The sequence below is a fragment of the Halyomorpha halys genome, unplaced genomic scaffold (genome assembly GCF_000696795.3).
Source record: "Halyomorpha halys isolate HHAL.00 unplaced genomic scaffold, Hhal_1.1 Scaffold155.1, whole genome shotgun sequence".
NCBI lineage: Eukaryota > Metazoa > Arthropoda > Insecta > Hemiptera > Pentatomidae > Halyomorpha > Halyomorpha halys.
In genome coordinates, this window is record NW_027115270.1 from 243,837 (window position 1) to 270,235 (window position 26,399).

The 26,399-nt window shown below is 28.4% G+C and overlaps 1 protein-coding gene and 1 long non-coding RNA gene across 2 annotated transcripts; both read left to right on the forward strand.

Annotated features, from left to right (window-relative positions):
* The first annotated feature begins 5,614 nt into the window (after nucleotides 1-5,614).
* LOC106678699 (WD and tetratricopeptide repeats protein 1) lies at nucleotides 5,615-18,754 on the forward strand. Its single transcript, XM_014417401.3, has 14 exons — nucleotides 5,615-5,808; nucleotides 5,914-6,044; nucleotides 6,143-6,254; nucleotides 7,275-7,462; nucleotides 8,963-9,161; nucleotides 11,241-11,310; nucleotides 11,853-12,035; nucleotides 12,114-12,226; nucleotides 12,912-13,039; nucleotides 13,159-13,239; nucleotides 14,491-14,636; nucleotides 14,714-14,876; nucleotides 16,231-16,423; nucleotides 18,393-18,754. Exons 1-14 carry the CDS (start codon nucleotides 5,758-5,760, stop codon nucleotides 18,546-18,548), a joined length of 1,914 nt encoding a protein of 637 aa, XP_014272887.1. The 5' UTR covers nucleotides 5,615-5,757; the 3' UTR covers nucleotides 18,549-18,754.
* A 764-nt stretch (nucleotides 18,755-19,518) lies between these two features.
* Nucleotides 19,519-21,757, forward strand: LOC106678706 (uncharacterized). Its single transcript, XR_010844795.1, has 2 exons — nucleotides 19,519-19,734; nucleotides 21,330-21,757. It is a non-coding gene; the product is annotated as an uncharacterized lncRNA (long non-coding RNA).
* The last annotated feature ends 4,642 nt before the right edge of the window (nucleotides 21,758-26,399 follow it).

Consider the following 26,399-nt stretch of genomic DNA (forward strand, 5'->3'; position numbering starts at 1 on the left):
TTGCACTCAATACAATATCTTAGAGACAGGGAAGCAGTGAAAATGATATCATTATTTTCAGTTTCACATATTATGTTTAATAAAATATAATTATGTTTTAATTTTACTTTCATTTAACCAGTTTTAATCTTTTAAAATAATTTAATCTTTAAATCTTATTTTCTTCTGTTTGTTAATGATCAATGATCTTATTTACATCCCTAACTACCTAAGTACTTTATTTATATTTGTTTCAGTTACTTTAACTCACACAGTGATTTGATTATAATCAAAGGATTTAATTATAATCTAATTTAAGCTTTTCTTTTCCTACCAAAATGATAATATCTATCACAAGTTGCCAAAGTTACAGTAAACTGCAGTGTTTAAAAAATAAAGGTTATTAAATATAATCATAATGTATCTAAGAAATCATTTAATTACTTGTAAAATCCAAAATATTCTATCAGACTATCAAAACTCATTTCGTTTATTATGCAACAAACCATTATTGAGCAATATATAAAAAATAATATTTTCTATACCAACATATTATTTATTAAAGAATATAAAAAGTTAATGCCATTTTTGCTTACAGGTAAGAATAAATGAAAATATTTTGTAATTTATAGGAGGATCCAAACTCTTTTTTTTTGGCTACTTGTGATAGTAGATATTATCATTTTGGAGTGAAAAGAAAAGCTTAAATTAGATTATAATTAAATCCTTTGACCATAATCAAAAAGCTTAACAAACAATCAAATTGATATATCTAGGGCCGAAGGCAACTTTAATAGATGAATCTCTAATTAGAATAATATGTTAAATTACATGAAATAAAAACATATTATTTAATTGCAAGACTATCAATTCAACTACAGTAAATTTATCCTATTCATCGCATTAAAATAAAGATAATTTGTGGAAACATTTTGTAATCTTTGTGGACCTACCTGATGCTAGGGATGCACTGGTCCTATACCACCATGTCACTATTCCAATGGCAGGCAGATTACTGCTACAAATTATCAGTCCAGCTTTCCAGTTCAAATGTCCTATTAAAATATAATCCATTAGAAAATTGGAAGGATGTATTATCCATCTTTTCTAATAAGTAATCAATTTTGTATTTTAAATATAACACCTTATGATACTAGCTTAATTATGATACCGTCTTACAAGTGTTATAAACAATTTGAAAACGTCTATTTTTTTGGAAGTGCTTGAGAAAAAAAAAAAACATTGTAACATCAAAATACTTACATGATATAATTCAATAAGATATGATTGGAAATGAATTTGTGTTTAAAATGATTTTATGATATTAAATTTGTGATACATAACATAATAATGAAACATCATCTTTAAGAATATTAGAGGAGCTCAAGTTAAGTATGCCTCTTGTCCATTTTCTGATTAAATTTATTTTTAACAGGAAAAACATGATTTTGTAGTGAATAGCAAACTTCAGAGCCCTATGACAGAGGCAGGAAGCAATATGATACAAATCATTATTTTCAGACATACATTTCTGCTAACAATTTACAATCCAGATGCAAAATGAATTTTCCAGAAAATGCATTTTGATCTGTAACTCCTCATTCATTTGAATCAGTGTTTCAGTGTCATAATATATCTGACACTGAACTGAAATATGACCAATAATGTAATGAGAGCAAACAAATATTAAATAACTTACTCTTAATTAACTGTAAGAACGACTTTACCATCATTACTTCATCATGAAAAAGTTCCGTAGAACCCGGGAATCCATCATTGTTGCCACTACTTGTAAATAAAATAAATAATTAAGGAAAGTACTTATATTTACTACTCATTTAATTAAATAAATAAATGCCTCATTTTTCTCAATTTAACCAAATGAAGAAATGCAATTTCTAAAAGGTAATAAACATGTTTTAATTTGTTTTTAAAGGCTTTCTTGCATTCGTTTTGGCGACTCCAGCCAAATTCAATATTAATCAGCCCATACTTCAATAAACATCTTAATACGAATTTCGCAAAATCATCTTTTTGCGATGAACATAATAGACAACAGAGATATGTATAACATTCTGTACATCAAACATCATACAATCTACAGTCTAATCTACTGCCAAAGCTTTGTATATTCACCACTCTTAGTTCGAGTGATATAATTTACAAGTCAATAATAAACCTAAAACATGGCTGTAATATTTTCAGCACTATCTAAAGTATTGGTATAAAACATAATTTGAATATTAGATGGAATACACCAATCAAAAACTACTTTTTTCGTCTGCCGCATGGTTTTCGATCTCTTCCTAGCCCATTTATAAATACCCATCAATTTCACAAAGAAAATTTCGGGATGACATGTGACCATGGCACACAAGAAGGAAGCAGAAAATACTTGTTCTTCATCGTTCCCTTCTTTAATCTTGTCGAGGTGGGTGTGTATAATTAGTTAGTTCTGACTCAAAATTAAGATGTGAGGTACCATACACCAGGAGGCCTCGAAAGTGCGTGTTCAGTAGGCTAGGTAGCTCGATAGGAGATGAGTTTTACGGGAACTAGCTGTAAATCCTCGTAGAATGAAATCTTCACTCTGCAGCCTATCGGGTGTGAAGGGGATGACCAGTCATACGGGAACTAGCTCCAGGTTTTCGCAGGAAGGAAATTTCACTTCGTAGGGAACTAGCCTATAGTCGTAAAGGGGATAGCAAATCCTACAGGAAAACATTCCTTTTTCACTTTAAGCTTCTAATATGTTGATTTGTAGTTTATAATGGAAGAAAGAGAGATTCGGAGAAGACAGAGTGAAATAAAAATCCAATTTACATCTCCAAAAATAGCACTAGAACGTACTGGTCCACTATGTATATTGTTGATCACTGCCTCCTTAGAAGGAGAATTCCCTGAAGGAGAAATTCACACTCAGGTTAATAAAAATCCAAAGGTGTCTTGAATATGTGCTTTTAGTGGATCAGACGATCCTATAGTAATCTTTATTGATTCAAATAATAAACATAGTAGTATACTAATGTAATAAATAGTTGTAACAAATTAAGTTAAATGATTAACAAGAAACAATACACGATATTTGTGTGATGACTGCAGTGGTTCATGTTGCGGTAGCTAAGTTCGTCATGTACTAATAATGGTTTTGGTAGCTGTAGTAGTGATAGTATAGACCAGCATAGAGTGGTGTCGCTACAACCTCTTCAGTTGATTCCAGAATGGAAAGAGAATGAGAATTAAATTTTTGTATTAAATAGTTCCGTAGTATTTTAGAACCTCTTTACGTCAGTGCTTATCTTTTTCTTTTTTTTTTCTTGTGTTGATTTGCTTCACCACAGACAGCCACTCTCTTGCCTCAATGGAAATTCTCAGGAGACAAGAAAGTGGTCAGGATTGCCAATGAAGAGAAAAATATTTAATTTTTTTTTCAGTAATCACTATTAGACACAATTTCCCCTCAATTTTGACAAGTGGGATTCTCAATTGGTAGTTCAAGCCTGCTTTAAGATATTATCAAGAAGCATTACTTGGCAATAACAATTGTTAAAAATGAATCAATCGACTTTAATTTAAAAAAACAAAAATTAATATCTTAATAGCACCAAATTTGGAAAGTTACACATAGTCTTGGAGCAAAACAGACAACATTTTCTCCGTTAGTTGTAGCTTGATAATTAAAAAAAGAAAAGACTTTTTTCCCAGTATTCATAGAGAATAACCGGATATTATAGGTTTGTTCTAATACAATTTTTGACAATCATTAATCTGCTGTGTACACTTGGAATATAGGTGATGAGGTATGTATTCAGTCTAGGCATCAATTTGAGAGGTGCGGTGTACTTACATCAAAAGGCCTCCGGCAATGCTCATTCAATTAGTCTAGATAGATAGCAGATAATTTGACTGGAGAAAAGTTTCGAGCGCAAACGATGATTGATTGTTGATGAATGAGCAAATGATTGCTGCTCTTCCATTTCAGAAGACTGAGATGGCCAGAATTTGACCATCTTCTCAGTCTACTGCCAGGGTATCTAATCCATCGTCCTTCTTACTAGATTCATTGACCAGTGCTATTGTCTTCTTCCTTCATTATCCAACACATAAAGCTTATGGTGTCGAATAGCTGATATCTACCCATTTCTTAAACACTTCTCTATCCGTGACCAACTTCATCCAGAGTGAGTCCTCTGTTCCTTGACAGGTCCGATATCCGAAGAGTCCTCTAACTTACTTAATTAGTCCACGTGATCGTTTTCGCTATATTTTGGCTTCTCATACATTTTGTACCATATCGATCGACATTTTTTGCAAAGAACCAAACTAAATAAATTATCTTATGTGAATATTTTCGATATTTTCCTGTCTTTTTCCTTATTCTTTTAACCCCTTCTTACCGAAAGCTTTCCTCAGGAATTTCATCTCTGCCGATTTTACACGGTCTGTTTCCAATCAATTGGAATTGAACTATCCCATATAATTTTCGATACATGCTAACGATTGAAAGAAAAGTCTGCATTTAGTTAATCGGAATTCCTTCATCTTCTAATGCTTGATCGAGTTCCATCTGGGGTACATTATCAATTATTTCTGAAAGATCGAGGAAGGCGTGGATAGTCTTTTTTTACCGTTCAATAAACTTGTCGATTATGCTTCGAACTGTGAAAATGTTGTCCTGGGTTCGTTCTTCCTGCAGCTCGTATTTTACCTATCTTCGTGTTATTCTTTCCAGTATTCTGGAGTACAACTCCAGGATTATGGATGACATGCCTATTGAAAGACTGGCCTACCGAAGCTTCTTCATCTTCTTCTAGTTTTCTGACATTCACCATCTTCTTATCGACCATTATTGTTCTCACTAGCTTGTTAAAATAAATCAATGAAACTACAGTGTTTTGTAAGCTACCCTGAGCTTGTTCTATTCTAATCAAAAAAAGACAATGTGTTTCTAATAAAGACATTTTTCAGTACTTATAAAAATAAATGTATTGCATACCACTGGTCCCAAGGTATAGATCGTTTTATCAAAAGAATTAGAAATTGTTTTCGTTAGCTAATTCCTTTACTTAAGTTATCTTTTTATTTTTAATGAGTTGTTGATTTTCTCTCTTTTTTTATAATATAAATAAATAATAGTTCAGATGCACTATCTTAATTATAATACTACTTATTTTATATAGACGAGTCTCAAAATTTACCTAAGTCTTTAAAATAGAGATTACTTTTATTTAAATCAATTTTTGATAAATTTAAAACTTTATGTGCTTTTAGTTTTATTATTTGAACTATCAAATTCATATTATCAACGTTTGGCGCTATTGATATCGGTTTATAATACCTGAAATTGACTGGGTTTTGGTTTTAAATTAGTATTTTAAAAACTTATTTATGAAATGAACTAACGTTCTTGTGATATATCGCTTTGAACTTTTAATTATTTTTTTTAACCTATCATAACAACACAAAAATTTCGAAATCAGCTGTTGTTTGACAAATGTGTTCTGTGATACCTGTCACAGTAATGGAATTCTGTGTCTTAAATTCGTCAATTTAACAAAAATGTTCTAGCTCTAAATGAGCTGTTTAGACTTTTTAAAAAATTGTGAATTGTTAATGTAATACTGTTATTATTTCATCCAAATACAATCAGTTGATAAAAACCAATGAATTTATATTTGAAAAAGCATACATTACATCTACTAGTTTTTCGATTAAGTTATTTAATTTAACATGGCAAAAGTGATTTTCAATTATGGTGGAAATTAAAGAAGCTGTAATATGCCTCAGCACAATTCAGTTGTTAAATTCATTTCCAAAAGAGAAGTAGATGTAGGTATTCAGTGATTTATGTTGTTGTTTTCTATATACAGTATTCTGTTCTTTCCTGATTAGTAAATCATTTTACTTAAAGATGACAATATATGGTATTTTTAGGCACAAACATGTAGAGGTCTACAAAAAAGACTTCATGTTACAGAGAACCTAATAAATCGTTTAGGCCTAGAAAAAGAATTGGAAGGGCACACCGGTTGTGTCAACTGTTTAGAATGGGATTCTAAAGGAAGGTATACTGTTTCTTGTCACTTTGTTCATAATAAGTAAAGAACATATAAATTTATACTCGATCTTAACCAATATTTTGATATCACTGTTCTTTGTTTAGATATCTCGCATCTGCATCCGATGATTTTCAAGTTATCATTTGGGACCCCTTTTTGTATAAGAAAGTCCAGGCTATTCCAACTGGTCATCATGGAAACATCTTTTCTGTTAAGGTATATCTTAATTGTTATTCCAATTAGAATTTTATCTTTGAGAAATGAAGTAATGATGTTCATGTCAGGGGTATTATACATTTTCTTTTATGACAAATTAAGAATCAAACAAGTTCGACTACTGCTTGTCTTTATAAATAGTTTTTTTATCAGAAAGTTTTTATTATAATAAATTATTCTATTTATTTTTGGCTATCATAACATTCCTTTTAAGGTTCTTTCATGATTGTTATTTTCACAATATAGAATTGTATCATTATTTCACTAATTTAAAAGTCTTTATTATATTAATGCTGTAGTGTTAGAAACTGCAAGATTCTATAGCCTGATAATCTAATTATTAGTTTGATGAAGGTTGCGCTCTTCAGTGAATTTTCTGTTTACTGTTAAATTATGAGATATGACATTAGATATCATAGATATTGAGAAAATTGTCAATTGTAAACAAATGCTTAATGTAAACAAAGTTCATTTAATTAGAAATCATATAGTTTGTTATTTAGATTTCCAAAGAAATGTATTGATTTAAAAAAAAATTGTTATTAATTTAATTTTGGTGATTTGATGGCTATGCAATATTACTTTTTTTCCTTAGTTTATATCCTGCTATTATGCATATTTTTTATACTTACATGTTTGAAACATTGTTTTAATTACCATAATTTTAAAATCTACAAGAAAATTTACAATTTTGTAGAACTAACTATTTATATTTTTAAATACCATTATCAATGGGAGGCAGGCTTAGACTCCCACAAGGCAATGCATAAGATTAGAAGTTGTATTTTGATAGAAGTTTAAATTTTATATAATTTTTATAACTTATGAAGAAGTTTTGTTTATCACAATGTAGTGTTCATTGTTTGTATCAAAATTCAATTTTAAAATACTCACTACAATGAATCATTTTATTTACTGAGCTTTAATAATTATTGAAGTTAATTCATCATTTAATATGCTTTTAAAAAATTTTAATTACAATTTTAGTTAAAAATTTGTTGCCAATATTTTTTGTCGCAGTATATGCCTGAAACCAATGACAACACTATAGTAACAGGAGCTGGTGATTATGAGGTGCGAGTACATAACCTTGTTTGTAAAGAAACCACAAGAGTTTGTGTTTGTCATGCAAGTCGGGTCAAGCGTCTTGCTACAGCTCCTGACCAGCGTGAAATATTTTGGAGTGCAGCAGAAGATGGCATTATTAGGTATTTGGATCATTATTTGATCTTAAAATTAAACAAATAGATATGTTTAATCGAATAGTTTCATGTATTATTTCTTTGTAACATTAAAATCACAATTAAGTTAATTTGATTCTTGATGTGGGTTACCTCTTGGTGAACATGATTTGGTTTATCTTATATACATTAGTAAAGGACATGAGAAATTCTTTCAATGATTTATCTTTGATTCAAAGCCTAAGTGACATATCTGTAAATTTCTGTGAACATCATGATTTGGATGATGGTGGCTGAAAATTGTTATAAATCAATTGATCATTTAGCTAGTAATATTACTTATTCAATTAGGTACTTTTAGTGAAGAAAATGGAAAACCTTGTTAAAATATAATGCAACCCAAGATAGCTAAATTTGCTGACACTACACCCCTTTGACTTTTGACCATCGACATATATATACACAGTGAATCCTTATTCAAACACACCTTGTTTAACCACAGATTCGGATTTAACATGGCTCTAGTTCTGTTTCTGAACCCTGGCTAGTTAAAGTAAGATTCATGAAACAGTCCTTGGCCCCCTCAACGGTTCTTCCCCAGTCCTCCCTCTCTGTAGCACACCTGATAGATAGTTAAAATCCTTGGAGAAACTGTCCTTCCCTCTACCTTGAGGTCTTATTCCATCAGGGTCCTCATAATACAGTCTTCTGACTGTCCTCTCCTCACTCATTCTGATTATGTGACCCTGTTGCCTAATTCTTTGCACTCCTAGGAATTGGGAGACACTGAGATATAAAATGTGTTCAGTTCTTTGTTTTTTCTCAGTCAAAAGAAACCATTCTCATGTATATAAACATGTCTTAATGTCTTCCTTTTGAGTCTGTCAAGACGCTGATGCTTCCTGCAATGTTCAGGTTTCAAGTGTTTTTGTCAAGACAGGTTAGGTGAGGGTTTTACACAGTTTGAGCTTGATTTTGCAACTTAGCAGTCTCCTTCTAAAAAGATATACTAAAATAAGACTAGTTTGTTGCAATTATTCTTTACTTTATTTCTTCTTCCCTGTCTAATAAATCATTGATCAAAGAGGCCATTATTAAGTCCTTCTTTATGACGAACAACAGGTGATACGAGTTTGTTTTGATAGTACTCTTTGAAAATCAAAATTGTCCTTTCAAATTTTGAATCTCAATATATGTTTTTGAACTCCTTAGAATGCCATAGTGCACAAATGAGTGATCCCTTTAAGGTTAAGAACCACTACTCAAGATGATCCTGCAAAGGTTAATTAACCTTTCAATTAAGGAATTAATTGCTATTAGAATTGTTATTATTATATTTTAAATTATAATAGTGAATTATTATACATGGCATATTAGGTTCTTTAATTAAGCAGTCTTTACTTTTCTATTAAGTAAATGTGATAGGTGAATGTTGTGGTTTGATTTAATTTTCAAATTGAGAACAATGCTAAAAATGTTTTCAGAGAACCTAATTTTTTTAATGAAAAATTTTTGAAATAATTTTAGGCAGTTTGATCTAAGGGTTAAACATAGTTGTATGAAAAATGAAAAAAATGTTCTCATTGATTTGAGAACTTATATGGGAGATTATTATGTTGAAGCAAAATGTATATCAGTTAATCCAATAAGATCTGAACTCATAGCAGTCGGAGTCAATGATCCTTATATCAGGATCTATGACAGGCGGATGATTAAGCCTGTGAAGGTAAGCCTTATTTTCCCTAAAGTAATTATTAAATAATTATGATTACAATTAATATATAAAATACTATTATTTATGGTTACTAGTTTCATTTTATTTAAATCTGAATATTAATTTAGAAAATTGTTTAAATAGCCACTGCTAATAAATTTTACATTTTTTTTTTAAACTGAAATACTATATCAAAATTAGAAGATCGTTGACTGACCTTGTGTAATATGGGTGTAAGATGGTCTGGGTGCGTTCAAAACAACTCAAATAGTAATTAAACTATTTATTATGAGCCAGCATTTTGCCTCACTTTACGGGGCTTTGTCAGGCCTAAAAAAGATATGAAAAACTAAAATAATGTAACAAACCAAGCATTCACCCAAGTTACATAATATCTTGACATTGTTAGAAGTAAGTTTTGCTCGAAATACAAGAAAAACAATAGTTATCTTATATGTCAGGTTAGTATCAAATGACCATGATTTATCCACTGCATGAGCAATGTGACACTATGTATTGCTCCAGTTATTAATGTACCTCACAACTTCTTCAGGGCAGCTATAAGATCCGTTTGAAAATTAAGAACATGAACCTTCTCTCTTTTACTAGAAGAGAGATTAACAATTATCTGATGGTTTTCAAAAAAGGAAAATCTAAGGTTTATGCAGGACTTCAAAAGTGGATGCAGTACTTAAAAAAGTATTTTAATATTTAATAAAATGCTTGCATTAGAAGACCTTAGTTATATCTATCTCTCTGGATGACTTATGACAACTCATTGCTCATAGCAATTCAGATCATCTTTTACTGTCAAAATTTATGACTTTACTTGGGAGCTGTGCCTCACCATGTGATATACCAGTTCTCTCAATAACAAGTTTCAAAAATTAGCAGAAGATTTGAAAGTTAATGCTGACCTGGAGAGGACTTAGGTACGTTTTGTAAGGAATATGCAGTGAAGTAGAAACAGAAGAATGAGACCCAGGAATCGGTTCATTCATATTTACTATGTCACCTAATTCATGTACTGAAGGTCGATAATAAGTTGAAGAGACCATTGTAGGCTACAGGCTTCATCTTATCAAATGCCTATAAACTTGACTGCAGTGATGTTGGTTCGATTTCGGCCTGGGCGGGTTGACATTTATTTTGTAGCAGTCCCACGGAATGAAAACTTGATCTTCTAACTCTGGTTACTATAGGGTGGTTGATAACCCTTCCATATTCCAGAAATGGTGAGAATAGGAGTAAACAGAAATAAAAAAAAAAAGATAAGTTGTAGTGCTACCATGTTCTTTGGAAACCAACTAACTTATCTTAGCCAACAAATGATATTTTTTTCGGTGGTAACTGGAGACGGTCTTCTGTTGCCAGTTCTACTAAGTAACAACTAAACAAAACTCTTATCACACATACCTAACGTATAGGTCAGAGGCATGGACCATGACTACTGAAAACGGGAAGTTAGTTGTTATTTTATATTATATTTAGAACTATAAAAGTCAGGGACAACTGAAGAAAGAAAGAAATATGGTATAAGAATAATATGGGGAGGCAAATAATTGACATGATATTTGATCTTGAGAATTGGTCAAGAAGCACTACTTCTTTCAAACTGAACCCCAAACTCTCCCGGGGTTCTTTTTCTTTTTTTCTAATTTCCAAATTATTGCTAATTTATTATTCTGATAAAGTTTTAATTTATCAAGTGTTCAAGCTTAGATCATTTGCTCACTGTATTAGTTTTCTTTGAAGGAAAACATATAGAATATACTAATATTGATACAATCCTAGTTAAAGGGGTAAAAGAAAAGTATTAAATATTTAAATATATATATATATTTAATACTTTTCTTATTAAGAATACTTTTTAAAAAACACTTAAAAAGAATTTCTTTTTTATATATATATTTTTAAAAAAGTATTCTTAATATGTAACAAACCTTCTTTTTAATTTAACATGGCTATTAACAAATTTCTAAAGAATTACATTATTGTGTTATGTATTGGTTCAATGTCGCTTAAATAGTTATTGTATTTCATTATTCTATTACTTTCTTTGATTTATTTGTTTTCCTTATATTATCACAGGGACCAGTAACGATGTCATCTTTGTCAGAAGATAATCTCCCTCAAGGATGTGTACAGTATTTTGTTCCAGGTATTAATATATCCGAATTTGACATTTACACTTATTTAGCTTCTGTCTAAAAATTCTCTGAGCTTCTTCCTTTAGCTTGATGGGCTTTGTTTTACAATGGCATGAGTGGAGAGATAATATGGTCTATTTTCCTTTTTGCATATGTACATCATCATGGTTAAAAAATATATGTTTATTAAAAATGTTAGAATCAACAAAAAACTTGATGTTTCACTCAGATGATTTTTATTTTTTTTAATTTCTTTTCCTTTTATAATATTTAATTATTTTACGTGCTCTGTGCCCTTTTATATAATACAGGATTAAAATAATCAAGAGAAAATAATTTTTATGGAAGCTTGACCAGATTGATTGCCACCATGTCTTATTCTTTATTCAATTTAATAATTGGTCTACATAACTTTTGATACATAATATGGCTTTAAAGTCTGTGAAAATTATGAATTTTCAAAATTTTCTATTTGTAGGCTTTTCTTATTATTATTAGTCAAAATATTATTAGTTATGTTCATTGACATTTATTTGTTTTGATATTTTTTCAGGTCATATTCCTTGTCGTAGAGAGCTTACGGAAAGAGAATTAAGGCAGTATAGTGCTACTTACGTTACTTTTGGTCCTAATGGAACTGACCTACTGGTCAATTTAGGTAGTGAACAAATTTATCTTTTTGATATCACTACAAAATCTAGGAGTCTTCTAATTAAACTGACAAATGATAACAAAGGTATTAATTTTCTTCTTATTAATTTTTGTTTATAATTTACAATTTTATATTTAACATTTTCCTTTATCTGTGTTTCAGAAATTTCTGAACCTTTGAAAGGATATTGTAATGGTATGCGAATTGATAATGAATTTATGCCGTTAAAACTCAAATCCCAGCTGCCTGAACATATTAATGCATTAAAATTAGCCGTGAGTAATGTATTTTACTATTTTGTAAAAATGAATTACTGAAAACAATATGTTCTCGAAGAGAAATTAAACATGGTTCAAAGAAATATGCAAAATTTAAATTTTGTTTGGTAGAGACATAAATAAGACATGAGCTTTTCCAAGCAATATATTTCTCTATATTCAAGGATGTGGCCTTTTCAGGTTAGAAGCAGTTATTTTAGTCTTTATGTTACATATTCCTTTCTCTATTCTTAGTGCAATACTTTACATTTTCCAACCTCTTAGCTTAAACTTATTTACAGTTCTTTTCTTTTCAATTCATATGCTTAAGAAAGGACTTCAATTTATATGGAGGAAGTGTTAAAATTTATTAATATAACCTGTGTTTGATTTTTTAAAGTCTAAACTCACTTAAGATAAGATTCACTAAACTCATAAATGCTATGTTACAGTATCTCATGTTAATATTAAGTTATTTTTCTGAAATTGATAATTTTTCATTAATTATCGTTTGTAATTTATTGAGAAAGTGGCTTCCTAGGACAAAGAAGGCTATCAGAAGCTAAAGGTTCTAGTGCAACTTAATAATGTAACAATTCCCACTTGAAGCCTATGGATTATTGTAGTGTTGCTGTAGCCTAAATATTTTATCAGACTATTTAATCCTGAAAAATCTTGAGAAATGATTATATTTCTTTTTCAGGGGAACAGTTTATTTGAAAAAGAACTTTATTCAAAATCAATTAGAATTTACAACCAAGCAATCGAATCATATCCAAACAGTTCAGTGATCTATTCTAACCGTGCTGCTGCCTACATGAAGCGGGATTGGTAATATGTTAAATTTTTTACTTTTAATTAAATTTCTGTTTATCTTTTAATGCTTTTTAAAATTATTTTGTAATAAAATATTCTGAGTTTTATTGTTGGTAAAATTAATTGTCTGTTAGGATTGGTGATGTTTATGCTGGACTTAGAGACTGCTTAACTTCTTTAAGCTATGATCCAAATAATATAAAAGCTTTTTTTAGGTATGTAGAAAAAGTTTTATTTAATATTTCAATCTAGGTTATTAGTTAGATTTTTTATTTTATTTTTTAATAATTGACATGTGTGGATGAGAGGTTTCCTTGTGAAATTTTATGAAAAATCAGGATTTTTTCTAAGATTGTTCTAATCCTTAAACTGTAGTAGCTTTCATAAGTTAAATAAAAATCAAGTTTTCCTCTCTTTCTTTTTGTATATATAGATGAATCATTAAATTCTCATATTCATACTTTTCTAACATAACACCTTCATCCACTCATGTTTTTAAATTATTATTTTGCTTTTATTTATACAGGTTTACAAATTTCACTTATTTATTTAGCCTGGTAATTTTTTTCTATTTGTGATGGCAATGCTTCGCTATTGCTATATTTGAAAGTCTACATAGATTTAATGAACATAATTGATAGTTTCATAGTTGATATAAATAATTGTATTAAGTTATAATTAAACATTTACATTATTATGATTTGGTAACATAAATTAAACCAAAATATGCGATAAAGAAGGAAACAGAAATTTGTATTTTGTTTTAAAAGCTATATCGATAATTTTTTTTCTTTTTAGCACAAAACTCTAGGCCCTATCTATGTCTAATTGTGATGTAGAGGAACCCTGTGTCTTGGGTACATGTGATTAAATTATTGATAAAATACAAATTCACTAAAATAATGGTTAGTTTCTCATTGCGTATGAGGAAAAATTCTAATTACTGTTTCATTCAATTTTAGTTTATTGCAATGCTCTTGAGTATACAATGTTTTTGGTAATAGCAATTCCATATATACAAATTTGTACATATAAATGGTTGGACTTGCAACATTCAAATGATGCTTTTATATGTATGAATGAAGTAATAAGAAAAGATAGAGGCGACTATGGTAACATTCAGGGAATTTGAAAAAAAATTTTTATTTGAAACTAATATTCCACCCTTATAAGGAAGGGTATTAAATCTAACTTTTGTTGTATTGGGTTAAAAGAGGTGAAATTCAGATTTCCAACAATTTTATTCACACAATTTTCAATATATTAATAAAATAACTATGTATAGAACAAAAATGTTTACAAGATACATATTCATTGTAGTATATTTATAATTATAAGTAAATAAGAACAATAAATCAGTTTTGATTTAGTTGGGTTATATTTATAAAGCTCATTTAACTTTTTTTAAATATTTATAAAGCTCATTTAGCATTGGTTATATTTCATTATAATTTGTTTGAATTTAGATTAACAAGATGTTTGTATGAGTTGTCTTGGTACGAAGAAGCTTTGGCTTCATTGAACAATTTTAAAGAGAAGTTCCCATCACATGCCAAAAGTGTAGCCTGTGCCGCTTTGGAGAAAGATATCAAAAACAAATTAAAGAATGAAGGTTCTTGTTTTCTCATTTTTTTCTTATTTAAACAGTTTCTATAATCTATTTCTGTGGTTCATTCTTTTTTTTTTTAGGAATGGAGGACAGTGATAATTCACCTGCTGTTCGAACTGAAGAGCTTGCAGATATTAGTGCAAAAGAAATGTTGTGGAGAGAAACTGCTAAAGATTACATTCTCCGATTTTACGGTCATTGTAATACTACTACTGATATAAAAGAAGCTAACTTTTTTGGCAGGTACTGTTTCTGATATTGTCATTGTTTATTTTTACTGATCGGGATATAAATACATTTTTTTTCCAAAAGAGCAAAATAAATTTTACAAAGGTTATTGGTTGACCATATAGAATTGAAGGTAGATGTTCCAGTAAAAAAAAGTAAGAAAAACTACTAATTTGAAACAAATGTTTCAATATTTTTGTCAAAATTTTATTTTAAAAAATTGTGAAAATCATTTTTATCAAAATTCTTCATTGAGGATATCTCTTTCTAATGAAAATTCCAGATTGAAGTGTGCTGAAGTAGAAAAGGTGACAAAGTTGACTTCACAAATAAAAGATACTGTATTCACTATAACCAATACCTACCCACTTTTTTTATTTTGATATTATCAAAATACTTGAGAAAAAGAAATGGTGTGATCTGGGAGAGTATGAAAGATTATTAATAGTTTTGTGTTAAGTTATTAATTATATGGATATTTTGTCTTTGAATAAATAGATAGAAGTAGAAGGAAAGGTATGGGCTGATGTTTTTAAAAAATAGCAATTGGTTTAGCTTTTACCTTGAAATACTTTAAAAAATTCCATCTTGGGTTATAATAAGATTTACTCTATTAGCAATTTTCCACCTGTAATGGAAAATTAGTTCCAAGCTTTACTTGGCATTCTAATGTTAAATATTAGTTCGAACCCTGTCATTAAATTATTGAATTTTTAGCAAAATTCTTCGCCTGTCTAATAGTATATTGTTTTTTACTAACTCCAAAATTTGAAACAATTTTAATTTTTTTGTTTCCATAAATTATTCCAGATTTCAAGACAAGGCCATTATACTGAAATAATTTTAGGTATTTCTTGGTGTGCTGTTTAACATCTCAAATCATCTTATAAAAGAAGTATAAGTAAATTTAAAAAAAGTTTTATCTCCTTTGCAATCCTGGATTTTTTAACTAGTGATACTTAGGTAGGGTAATGATGGCATAGAGATATTGCTTATTTAGAAATGACAGCCTAGGGCCTAGGCAGTCCTTTATGCAGTGTTGGAACAATGACACCAGATAACAAATCTATTACATGTTTTAAAAAATTTAAATTGTAAAATTACCAAAATTCATGACATTATATTTTGATTTTAGCATCCAAAAGAATATTTTAAAAAAATTATTTACTATTAATGTTTATTTATTGTTTATTAGTAACCTTTTTGACCGCCACTCACCTCATTAATTACATCCGATCAGTTAATTATTTTCTGACGCAATTTATTTTTCAGCACAAAAAAAATAATAATTTTATTTACCTTTTAATAAATTTATATTTTTAGTCAAAAATAATTTTGTATTTTTCATCAACAAATTTTCATGTTTAAGTGATGGCCAGTACATCATTGCTGGTTCCGACGATGGTTCTATATTTATTTGGGACCGTAAAACCACTAACAGCATTCGGATTCTAAGAGGAGATTCGTCAATAGTAAACTGTCTTCAACCCCATCCTAATTTTTGCTTGTTGGCAACTTCTGGGATTGAACATGTCGTTAGGCTTTGGAGTCCTAGACCTGAGGTTAGTACAAATAAACATACTATTTTCGACTTTGATAAATATATCTTTTTTCTGGCATAAAATAAATAAATATGGTTTTGTTTATTTATGTTGTTCTTTGCTGACCGCACCCCCCGACAAACTTCTTCAAGCATTAATCTACGGTCAACTATCTACACCTCATAAATATTCCTTCACGATAATCCTGTTATAGGAGTATTGTTTCCAATTTATATCAAAATTTAAAGCCATAATAATGTAAATAAGGGCAGAAATTCTTCGTTTTGATAAATTCTCAGTTTCCATTGAACTTGGAAAACTTAGTCAATTTTATGAAAACACCAAAAATCAGGAAAATTCCTTTGGCTTAAAGATGTGAATGCGAATTTGCTGTTATGAATCAGAATCATCATTTGTCACAACAAAAATTATTTTTTAATGATACTTATATTATTATTACATATACGAGAGATAGTACAAATTAAGATATTATGAGCATTGGTAACCTAGAGATATCTGATGGAGGTCGATAGCCCCGGTTATCTATTTGTATGAAGTATTAAATAAAATTTAGTGATTAGTCAGGCAAGGTTTTTGCTTATCTAGAAACGTGTGGCTGTACATGTTTTAAAATACTATCCTGTAACATTCTTTACTAATTATAGTGCTCATTGTTTCACTATCATTTTCTTATGTTCTATACCATCATTCAACTATCATTTCTTATGTTTAAGGAGCATTTGTTTGGTATAATGAGTAAAATATTTTTATTCGAATATTACATAATTATTTATTCATTTGCATATTATGTATGTATGTTTTGTTATATTAACCTAGATAAGTAGGCCTTGGTTGACGCTAAAGAAAGATTTCATTAAGATGGAATACACAATAGCACTGTTTTGTTGTTGTGAAATTACTTAAAGATGCTACTCAACAAACATTTTAGAAAGTGGCTAGGGGAATCGACCTTGCCCAAACAAAATATTCAAGAGAGAAACTTCTTCACTTTGATTGTTGCAGTTCACTCACCTTAGCTATTAAACTGTGTTTTTTTTCTTTTAAAAGAAATACATTCTTTTAGGTAACATTGTGTGCTGCCTTTTTAAATTGCATGAAACTTATAAATCTTGGGTATTGCTTTTACTCCAGAAAAATTATTTTTATGTTAACTTCATTATACAGGGAAATTTATATGCTGATAGTGTAATTATTAGATAATTATAATTTATTTATCATCATCATTATTATAATTTACGTAGTAATAGGTATGTTTTAAATAAAATTACTAAAACATTAAAGAACTTCAATTTATTCATGTGATTTCATGAATATCATTATGATTTTGGTAAATATATTTGTTTCTATGCATCAGGATCTAACTTGACTGAAAATGTTATGAATTGAGTTTTACTAATTATGGAAAAATTAATACCTTATTTTAAATACTTGAAGGTCTTCATATTTTAACTGAAAACTAGTCGACAAATAAAATCTATCTTGACTTTTTTTAATATTAATTATCAAAAACATTAATCATCATCGATTTGATAATAATAATAATTTACTTTTTTTAAAAACGGCAATTTCGATATTTGCAAATATATTCTTCTTCATTAAGATTATTTATTCTGCAACACATCCTAAAATTTATGACCTACAAAAGGTACTATCTAAATTTGTTCTTCCATTACAATGAGATAACTTGTCTAAAATGATTCGATATTTTGAAATGTATTTTTAGCCTCGAGGTTCCAGATAATTTATATTCCTTATTATTATCATTTATCCAAATTCATTATAAAAATTATCGAATTATATTTATTCTAGATAAAAAGGAATATCACCTTGAATACACCCACTGCTTTTAAAATTGTTGAAACCCTTGAGAAAAAAAATTTCATTTGTCATTTCTATTTTCATACTTCTAGGCTTAGATGAGATAAAATGTTTGTATTTATGGCTTAATTCTGCATTTATAAATTTGTAGGATGGACATGAAAACGATCAGGAGATAAAGGAGAAGGATGAAGTTGCAAGTACGAACCAGCTGAGAATGCGTGCTGACCCGTTCGACATGGTGCTTATGAATATGGTGACATCGAACTCACAAGGCTCAACGACATACAACTGTAGAACTAGTTAGCTATATTCGAAAGCACAAGATCCAATTAATACTTACTTATCTCTTCCTCTGTTGGGATTTAAAAAAATATATTAAAAAATTATTATTTGTTTAAAAAAATTTTAGGGTGGACATTCATCGTTTTCTTTTCTAACATTTGATTGAGGAGTTTTCTGTTGGCTGCTGTTTAGTGCTTTATCAAAATAAAAACAACTAATCCTTAATAACTTTTTTTAAACTATGAAAGTGTATATATTTCCAACAGTTTACTGAGTGACTTTTTATTTGTGTAGAAATTTTTTTAGAATAACTTAAATTAATCAACAGAACATATAATATATATTTAAAAAATAAGTATATTGTGATATTCATTACACATGAATCTTTATTGCTGTTATATTCATACATTTATATGTGTGTGTATATTTATTATATATATATATACGCATAGAAATATTTATTTTATGTAGTTAAAAAAACCTTTTAGTTTAATATATTTTGTTCGCTTTTTTCCTTTTATTTAAATACTGTTTACTTATTGCATTGAGTGTTAGAAAATTTATATAATAAAGTTCTTTTTAAAAAAATCTTGAAGAAATGAAATTTGGGTTTTATTTTATTACCTCTTTTTTTTTTTTTTTTAAACAGATATGTCACAACCATATATTGTGTTATACATAGGTGATGAAGGTAAAATAATACTTATATAAGGGTTAAAATAGGGAAAAAAATATTTATGAGAGTATAAACAATACTAATCAGTCTCCAAGAAAGATTAAACTCTTATTATTATAAACATTCACAAATTTAATAAATGGAAATATAATTGTATATGTTATAAATTCTAAACAGAATTTGCCATTTACCAAAAAGATTAGATTAAAAATAAATAATACTTTTATTATAGCTCAAGATTATTTTCAAAAAAATGTTTCATGAAAACTGAGAGTTGATATAATAATGTGAACGGACATGAACTGATGACATTGACTGATAATGAACTTGTGAATGGAATCCTTATTTTGTGGGTGACGACCACTTAAGAGTGGTAGGGCCATTGGGGAAGTGTCCACTTCCTACTAGTGCAAGGTGAACTACAAACCTATCCCACTGACACTCCAGTCCTTACAGTCTTCAGTTCATTACAGTCTCTCTGCCTCAAAGTGAAGCCGCTCCACAAGTTATGGCAATGACATCTGCCATACTGGTGAGTTGATAATGCTAATTAGTTTTAATAGTCTAACTACTTGTACTGGGTTCTAAAAAATCTAATTTTATTATTTATCCTTAATTTTTTTATTCAAAATATAACAAATTAAAAGTGCTGTAAATTTTATCTAAATTTAGTAACAAATAAATATACAGGCATCATCTAATATTTTACAGAAATACCGGCATTTATTACTTTTAATTATTAAGTATCAATAAAAATTATTGAGGAAAAAATCCTTAGGGCCACATTAAACTCATATTGTTTAAAATAAAACATATATATGTAATTTTTAACAGGTCCATTCTGTACATATATTTATATATAATGGATATATTTTTATATGGATATAGGACGTTATATAATTTTAACATTTTAGCTGTGTTTCAACCCTTTTCATTGGTTATTTTCAATTTTTTTCTTCTCCACCCCAGTCAAATCATTAAAATTTTATGTTTTCATAAATACTACTCCTAGAAGTAATAGTTATCAGTAAAGGTCCAATTTTTCTCGGGACTTTTCATCTGCAATATATTAATCAATATTAAACAGATTTTATTTACAGAAACAGGTTGAAAACTCCTATCGACTGTTAAAATTATATAAGCTAAGATTTTATTTCATTCAGATATTACCTCAATTATTAGGATTGATATTTAATAATTACAAATGAATCCCACAAAAAAATAAAATAATTAACTATATTAAAGTTGTTCATGATAAACTTATTATTTTCTTTAATAGTTTGAAAATAGTTTCTGAAAATTCCTTTTCAAAAGAAAATAAAACAAAATGTTACTGTAGTTGAGGAACAGAAATTCAAAAATATTTTATTTTCAATTTCAATTTTGATCAGAGCAATTCAAGAATCTTCGTAAGTTATATTCATAATGGAATCATACATGATTACCAATGAAGTGACAGTCATTGGTTTTTTTTTTATAATGCAACAGATTATAAAATTATAAGAAAGTAGTAATTAGTAATCAAATTACTTTCCCTCCTCCCCATGTTGCAGTAACTCTGATGACCTCTACTTTATAAACACAAATGTTATATATATATATTAGTAGTATTGTTCTGTGTTCAATGTTTTATTTGTCAGTTCACAGATGAGTAAGTATTCGAGTGGTAGGTTGGTTCCTTCTTGCTGAATGTAGCCCTTATAATACTCCTAGTTTGAAATTTATTAATTTAATAAATGTTTTTTGTAGTAAATATATTATTCTATTCTCAAACTAATAAGCTAATGAAAAAAATAATAAAATGAAAGGTTAATATTTATTGAACCGAGTTGAGGAGTTTTCTATAAAAAGTTAATCTATATCTACTTCTGAAAAGTAAATTTTTTTTTTTGAAAAATTAAAATCCTACACCAAAAACATTATATTTTTATTTCAAAATTTAAATTTTGCCTCGACAAATAGGTGTTATAAATCAATATTTTAATTAAAATCTATTATTGGCTAACATAATTTTTTAATTATTACTTTCCTAAAGTTTGACTTGACTTTTAATAGGAAACCTCTCAATGACTAATGTAAATATATATAATATGCTGCATAACATAATTATTATTTCATTTTGGACAGCTGTTTGCAGCAGTATTTGTTGGTGCAAGTGGTGGAAAATATTATTTTGATGATACCAATTTGGAAGAAAATGAAAATCTTATCGAACCAAAACTAGATCCATGGCAAATTTTCAACAAGCCGAAAGGAAAATCCACTTTGAAGAACCTGATTCTATCATTTCAGAAGTACGAATCAAAAAGAAAACTAGTATCTGCAAAAGAAAAAAATAATTTTAGACAACCAGAAGAAGTTACAACCACGACAAAAGCAGAAACTACTTCTACCAAATCAGATGATATAATTCTGGGTCAAGTCTATCCAAGTTTGCATCAACAGACTGAAGGGAAAAATAAATTTGAGCATTCTATAGTTGATGGATGGGTATTTTAGAATTCGCTGAGCATAAAAGAGTTTGTATATGAAATAATAAATACTACTTGAAGCAGCTCATGCATTATTACTACATCCCAGGTACAAGTGAAATCTGTAAAAAGTTTAAATAATTTTAAACAAATAATAAATAGAAATGGATAATTTAGTTAGAAATAGATTATATTTTCTAAATCAGGTTTTATTGTGTTGTGAAATAAGTACGATATTACTATCAAGCATTATTCCAGCGGTTCTCAAACTTTTTTTATATGACACCCTTGATGGGTGAAAACTATTTTGTGGCACCCTTGTCAAGATAAAAAAGTTAATAATGTCGGCACAATTATCCTTAGAGTGGTTGAATTTGTTATAAAAAACAGTGCAAAGTAAATGCTAGAATGCATAGCATATTTGCTATTTTTATCTCAATGTTTTTCTTTCTTTTTTTGTAATATTTTGAGAAAGTGACATTTGCTCAAGACATCCCATTTTGAGAACCGCTGCAATATTCCTTACAAAGAAAAAAAATTGTTTGTTAAGCCATAATATTCAGCTTGAATATTACAGGCATTTTGACCAAAAACAAAATAAATTAATGCAAATTGTATTTCTATTTTAAAAATAATTAATAACATAATACAATGTTGACTGTTTTCAAAGAAAATGTATGAAATATCATTACTTGAAAAGCTGAACTATGAAATAAAAGAACAATCTTTAAGTTATTATTGTATGTATATAAAAAGTATCCACAATTCACCAATTTAAGACAAAATTCACAACAGATTTGGAAATACAATAGCTAAAGCATCAAATAAAACTTAAAATATTCATTCAATTCAAGATTCATCATTATATTTTGGTAATTTATTAGTAATTGGTATTTCAATGTGATCTCCTTACTATCATTGTAGTTTAGATCAGGTATATTTCCTTGTTTATTTTTTTTTTACAAATAAAAAAAATTAAAGCAAAATAAAAACCAATGTAGAGAAGCAAATAGGTATAATAAAAATGCAAACATGTAAATTACACTTATACATATCTGTTTTATTATTTAAAATATGTCATGTTAATATAATGCAATATATACATATGTGGATATCATTGAATGTAGACACAGTATACGGGGAAGTTGTTCGTGGATGTCAGTAGGATGAACACTTATAAGTATGAGTTTTTTTTTTTGCCCTAACGTTTCAGCCTAAATTATAGGCCTTCATCCTGATGATGCACTTACTCCCTGGAGTACAGAAAATTCTGTAAAAGACGTATCAGGAGTACAATTATTGAACTTTTCGCTATAGTCACTCAACTTTGGCACAAATTGGGAGCACTGATGTTAAACTGTCCATTGCAGCTGCCCTCAACTTAAGTCAAAATGTCGGCATACATAAAATAAGCAGTACTCATTAGTGATCTCTCCACTGACCACATTCTCCTTACATAATATTATGATATGTCACACAATGTTTACAGTACCATTCTTTCAACGAGCACAATTCATACAGAAATGATGTTTGTGATAAACTAGAACTAAAAAGGGCACAAATATAAGAGCATAATAAGAATTAATTATGTTCCATTTATGTATCTTTTATTAAATCATTATTTAATCCCAAATCATTTAGAAATATATATTACAAATATATTAACACCAAAGTAGAGTAACATATCTGTATGTATCTATGGTCTGGTGCTGAAAGGGTCAATATCAACAAACACTCTTTTTAGAGTGAGTTACAATCCTAAAAAAAAGAATTCTTGTGCTTTGAGACCTCTCATACAGGGATGTGCATGGATTTGTTTGGAAGGTAAAATTGATAAGAAGACAAATATTACTCAAAATATAAAAGTAATACTTAAAATGCTGTGTTGGTATAATAAAAATCATATTTTTTCATAGATTTCAGGAGATAGAAAGATATAGTTAGTATATGAATATAATAAGAAGACAGAATAGCTTTCAACCATAATCCATACATATATATTTGACTGTATTTATTTACTAATAATTAATTAGCCCATATTTTTCTTTTGTTTTTAATGTCCGTTCTTATCTATTTATAAAGTCATTAATAAAAAAACAAAACAATAAAGTTAATCACCAACTCCATTATTTTTATATTCAGGACAGTCTTATCAACAAGGGCAAACCTATTTTCTGTGATTTGGGAATTTTATTTTTCTGTTGTGATGATTTAAAAATCTGGATCTTGGATCTAAAAATCTGGTCTGTCCACTCACATGACTTACCTTAACAGTTTAAGTATAATAATATTACTTACTTTACAAGACAAATTGCTTAGCTATATACAGCTTCAAATTTCAATGAGGAAACCATACCATAAATAAGCCTAGTTTTATAATAATGCATTCGTAAATGTCAAAGAAACCAATTTTACGTAATTTATATATTTCATGTACCCACCCAATGTCAAAATATTTTTGCCTGAATATTTAAGTTGCATAATTACAAATATAAGACAGATTTATATGTAAGAATTGTAATATAAAATTAAATCCAAAATAGAGGCCACCTAATGCTAATTACTAATGTTAATATTTTTTTAAATAATTTATTTATTGATATTTACAACTATACAACAAAAATATACGCAAAAAGAAAATTGCATGACAGTCTTGTGGAGAATCTACCCATTAGTAGCACTCCAATAACATTGCTAGAGAGGAGGATATCAAGGCCCTGTTATTTTCAGATACCTAGGAGGATTATCAGGTAATGAAGGAGAAGCAAGGTTAGAAACAAGTGGATTTGGGTGGTTAGGGAGTTTATCATGGAAGGAACCATATAACCATATTTGGTTCTGGTCAAATCAGCAACATATGGAACATGAGGTCTTGATGGATGACTTATTTGTGACAAAGTAAGGAGCGTTAAGGATTCTGAATTGGATACAAAGAAAATTCCATAGTTTAGTAGAGTAGCCCCAAAGCTCAACTCCAGAAGTCCAAGCCTTATCATGGTCATATAAATGAATTTTTGTAAATTAATTGAAAGTTTAGTCTGATTGTCAAGTAAGTGTAATAGTCTTGAGTCGACGAGAATATTAATTTTTAAATTATATTATATTATTATAAAAGTTTTCATTACTTTATATTTTTTACATAAAAGACTGCCTTTGTTATTTTTTTATAAATATTATATTTTATTTTAGTTACAAACTTCACAATATTATAGCATCGAACAGAATCTGATTCGAAAGTATACACCACTGCTTAGCTTTGATGGTGGACCATTTGACAAATATTTTTTAAAATTTTGTGTTTCAGGCATTACATAGATTGTACTGAAGGCTGCGGTAATTTTGTGACAACAGCTTTGCAACAAATAAGACAACCATGGTAGAAAAAGTAATTTCAGTCGACGCTATTGTTCTTTAAAATGCATCAAATTAAAAATAAAATACCTACTTTTTTGTCAGATGGGCCACTATTAAAGCAAACCAGTGATATATCATTAAAAATGAAAAAAAAAAAACAAAAAAAAAAAACTAGAACATTAGAGAAAAATGTTGAAAAGGAAGAAAAACAATTTTAATTAAAACTTATAAAATATATAAATTTTTATTTATTTTTTCATTCCTAAGAATTAAAGAAAAATGCTCAACATAAATATTTATATGTAGAAAAATAAGAAATAAAATAAAAAACTTATTACTAAGTTACAAAAAAATTTCATTTTTAAAGATACAAACAAAATTTTTCGATATTGCAATATTGATAAAGATATAACGATAAATTTAATAGAAACTATCAGAAAAAAATATTGATATTTTCTCAACTCCTAATAACAGAGGAGTCCAAGCAATTTACCTCCACATCTAAGATAGAAGTTCCAATAACTTCCTCCAGTGGTAGCACTAGACTTCAAGTCCAGCCTCAAGAATTGAAGCTCCTGAAGGTTCCCTCTTTCCTATTACTAAATAAAGATTTTACCCTATAACCTCCTTTTTTATTCGACTATTTTCCATATTTACTTTTATCTATTATTTATCAATTATCTAACAACCTTTTTTTTTAGTTAGATCCCATAATTTACCTAACTACCTCATTTTTAAAACCTGAATTCAGAAAATTTAGAGAATATTAAAGAAAAAATAAGAACATATAATGATAACATCTTTGTGGTTTGATTATTTAAAAAATATCTCATACGAAAACTTAATAACATAAATTGGAATTTCAATAATTTTTAATATGATGGTCAATGAAATATGATATATATTACAAATAATAAATATTATTTTTACCATAGCACTGTGGTCAAAATCTACAAAAAAAAAAAGTATGATCTTTTTATTAGTTGGTAAGATGAAACCTATGAATATTTTGTCTTGTATGGAAACGATAAAAAATGAGTGAACTTTTTGTTTTTATACCAGTACAGCCATTTTGTGATGGAATTATTAGCTTATCTCATGGTCTGATTATTGGTTCTGCCAAATAAAAATTCATTTTTCATTGAATATAATAATGTTATACATATATGTAATGTTTATACATTGCAGAGGCATGTAAGACCAATTATACCACTACTTGGATCCACCTAATTAAACATGTAGTTCATGTTTAATGAACTCATCAATGTATTCATTAATATGAATTTTAAATGTATGTTCATATTTGATGATGAAAAATTTAGTTAATTTCAAGGACTTTTAAACTGGGTATGTTTCCTTAAAACTTCTAATT

Bases quoted from the DNA above. Each gene is read 5' to 3' on its own strand.
- LOC106678699 (XM_014417401.3), top strand. From the start codon at position 5,758: ATGCCTCAGCACAATTCAGTTGTTAAATTCATTTCCAAAAGAGAAGTA. The intron at 5,809-5,913 runs GTAGGTATTCAG...TGGTATTTTTAG, and splicing joins TTTCCAAAAGAGAAGTAGAT to GCACAAACATGTAGAGGTCT. The intron at 14,877-16,230 runs GTACTGTTTCTG...TTCATGTTTAAG, and splicing joins GAAGCTAACTTTTTTGGCAG to TGATGGCCAGTACATCATTG.